This window comes from Mandrillus leucophaeus, unplaced genomic scaffold (assembly GCF_000951045.1).
Source record: "Mandrillus leucophaeus isolate KB7577 unplaced genomic scaffold, Mleu.le_1.0 Scaffold335, whole genome shotgun sequence".
NCBI classification, from domain to species: Eukaryota; Metazoa; Chordata; class Mammalia; order Primates; family Cercopithecidae; genus Mandrillus; species Mandrillus leucophaeus.
Window position 1 is genome coordinate 1289762 of NW_012103532.1, and position 2867 is coordinate 1292628.

General features: G+C 39.0%; 1 protein-coding gene across 1 annotated transcript in view; it reads left to right on the plus strand.

The window, feature by feature from the left end:
- Nucleotides 1-1904, plus strand: part of GAPVD1 (GTPase activating protein and VPS9 domains 1) — a 118474-nt gene extending 116570 nt beyond the window's left edge. Inside the window, exon 29 of the mRNA XM_011988700.1 lies at nucleotides 697-1904. Coding sequence (XP_011844090.1) covers nucleotides 697-837 — 141 coding nt within the window. The 3' untranslated portion in view covers nucleotides 838-1904. The remainder of the gene's footprint in view (nucleotides 1-696) is intronic.
- Nucleotides 1905-2867: the final 963 nt, after the last annotated feature.

Consider the following 2867-nt stretch of genomic DNA (forward strand, 5'->3'; position numbering starts at 1 on the left):
TGTATGTCCTACTATTTCTTAGCATTGTGATATTTCTACAACCTGAACTCAGCTTGGAGGGAGAAACCCGTGGGGTTGGCTGTCACAGCTCCTCCTGTTGGCCATCGCTCTTCTGGCTTCCAAACGTAGTAAATCTAGTTCCTGTGGAGAGCCAGTTGAAGCTAGTTTTAAGGAAAAGGCCCTAGCTCTTCCTCTTAACCGTTTAACAGCCTGTGCCCTTTCTCACCACATGAAGAAGGTAAAAAAAATTCAGAAGATGTCCTCTGTTACCTCTGGCAACAGAGGGCATGCCATCTTTTTTAGTTTTTTCTTTCTCAGCTTATTCTCCCTGGACTTACCAGATATAATTCAATTTGCTTACAGCATTTATTTTGGTGTCTAACATTCTGAAATCCTGGGATGTTGAGTAAGACCACAGAGATTAGTTCAGCCTTCTTAGAAACCAGTGAGGTTAAGGACTTGCAAGGATAGAAACCTCTAGATAGATTAGCTGAGATTAGAACCTGGGTTGCCTTTCCAACATATTATTGCTACTCATGGGAACTAGGGTTTAAAGATTACTTCCAAAAAATAACTTCAGGGTTGTTTTCAAAAGGATTGGTATGTCTTTCATAGAAGAACATTTGAAGAACACTTAAATGATTTTGGCAGAGCTTTGACATCTGAGTAATTGACTTTCATTTTTTACTTCTCTAGGCAAATCCACCCTGTTTGCTGTCTACTGTGCAGTATATCAGTAGCTTTTATGCTAGCTGTCTGTCTGGAGAGGAGTCCTATTGGTGGATGCAGTTCACAGCAGCAGTAGAATTCATTAAAACCATCGATGACCGAAAGTGACCAAGACCAAGGCCCACCAAGGCAGCAGACTGTTAATCAAACAAACAGATCTCTAAGAAGGCGCATCAGCTGCTTTGAAGGCTGAAGATTGTTTTTGTATAATATTGTACAGCTTCAGGCATTTTAAAGCAGATCTTTACTAAACAGGTTAATGAGCTAACAAGCAGGTTCTCTTTGGGCTCTTTCCTTTCTGAGTTGCATATTCTATTTTCTTGTCCCCAAGTAGAGTCTAATACGACAAAAAGGGACCACATTTTTCAGGTATTTCTAAATATTAAAAAACAGAACAAAAATCTCTTAGAAAATTTCTAGACCTCCATTCTTGGATACCCTTTCTTTCCTTTTATTTTAAAAAAGAACAGTACCCCTCTTTTAAGATGCTGTCTTATATTAATGTGCATCTAATGGAAAGAAGATACGAGTTGCACTGAGGATTATAATAGTGGTACATTAGTGGCATTATCTATAAATACACTCACCTAAATTGAAAAGCTAAGAAGGAAATGTAAATATAATATATATTTATATTTGATGTAATATGGACATCTGCAGATTCTAATAAACAAGGACTATTGCTGATAGTAGGCTGTGACATACTGTCTTGTGAAATGGTTTCCTTGACAAGATTTAAGCTGAGCTTAAAAGCAAAAAACAAAAAGTACACAGAAATATTTATTAAAATGTAATACAGTTTATTGGACTTTCTAAGTATGGCGTTTGATGGACAGGGCTGTCTTTAATGAGTGTGAAAGTTACTAAGTCACTTAGACATCTCACCGTGGAAGTTTGTGAGCCTGCATTAGGAGATAGACTGATTACCATACACAACGTAAAAAGGAACAGTGGATAGCTCATACTTGATGGTGGTTCTTCTCCTCCGAAATAATATACTGCAGAAATCCCAGACAGAGCTCCTTACAAACCTTTAATTGTAATATATTTTTGATGATTATTCACATTGAATGCACAGACCAAGAATTCAGTGAATGTCATTTTTTAAAAAACTAATTTGTATTGTCTGCTCTAGTGATACAAGTTTTACTAGTGATAAACTATTTTAATCAACCATACTATTCTTACGGAAAAAAATATCTATTTTGGCAGGTTTCTGTGCCTTTATTTCCCTCTTCTGAAAAAAAGTCTGTGTTTTCATAGTTTGGTTTGCATTGTATATCAATAATCAATCAGGAATGGTTTTTGGTGCCTGAAAAATTGGCCAAGGAGGCACACCAAAGCTTCAAGCACAAGTCTTGTACATGGGCCATCACTGTCTGGTTTCACTTTGTGTGTTTCCTAAACACATTTAGCTGCTTTTATAACCAACTCAGCCCCATACTTGAGTCCCTTGTTGTTGGGAGCATTTCCAGGCATCTTTTAAGGGAACTGTGACAAACAGCCTTGGGCAGATGAATACGGAGGCTGTTTGCTGTCCGTCTCTGAGATCTTTGTGTCTGGGAATGCCTAAAGATTTTATTTTTTTTTCTTTGTTTTTATTTTATTTTTCGAGACAAAGTCTCATCCTGTCGCCCAGGCTGGAGTGCAGTGGTGCGATCTTGGCCCACTACAACCTCCACCTCCCGGTTCAAGTGGTTCCCCTGCCTCAGCCTCCCAAGTAGCTGGAACTATAGGCACGCGCCACCACGCCCAGCTAATTTTTGTATTTTTAGTAGAAACGAGGTTTCACTATGTTGGCCAGTATGGTCTCGATCTCCTGACCTCATGATCCACCCGCCTTTGCCTCCCAAAGTGCTGGGATTACAGGCATGAGCCACCGCACCCAGCCAGAAACTAGATTTTCTTTATGTCTCCACCCCTTCTTATTCATTTACTTTACAATACCAAAATAAATTGCATAGGAGTGTGGGATGTGGTTTCTGCCTTCTAGAGAGAGATCAGAATTAAACTAGTACTACGAAATGTCCTTTTGAATGTTAGGTCAAGAAATCCATGTACAGAGTCGTGAGCTTCATGGGCTGTAACTGCCAAACTTGCCCTGTGTTAGAAGTTAAATCCCATCGTAAATACATCAC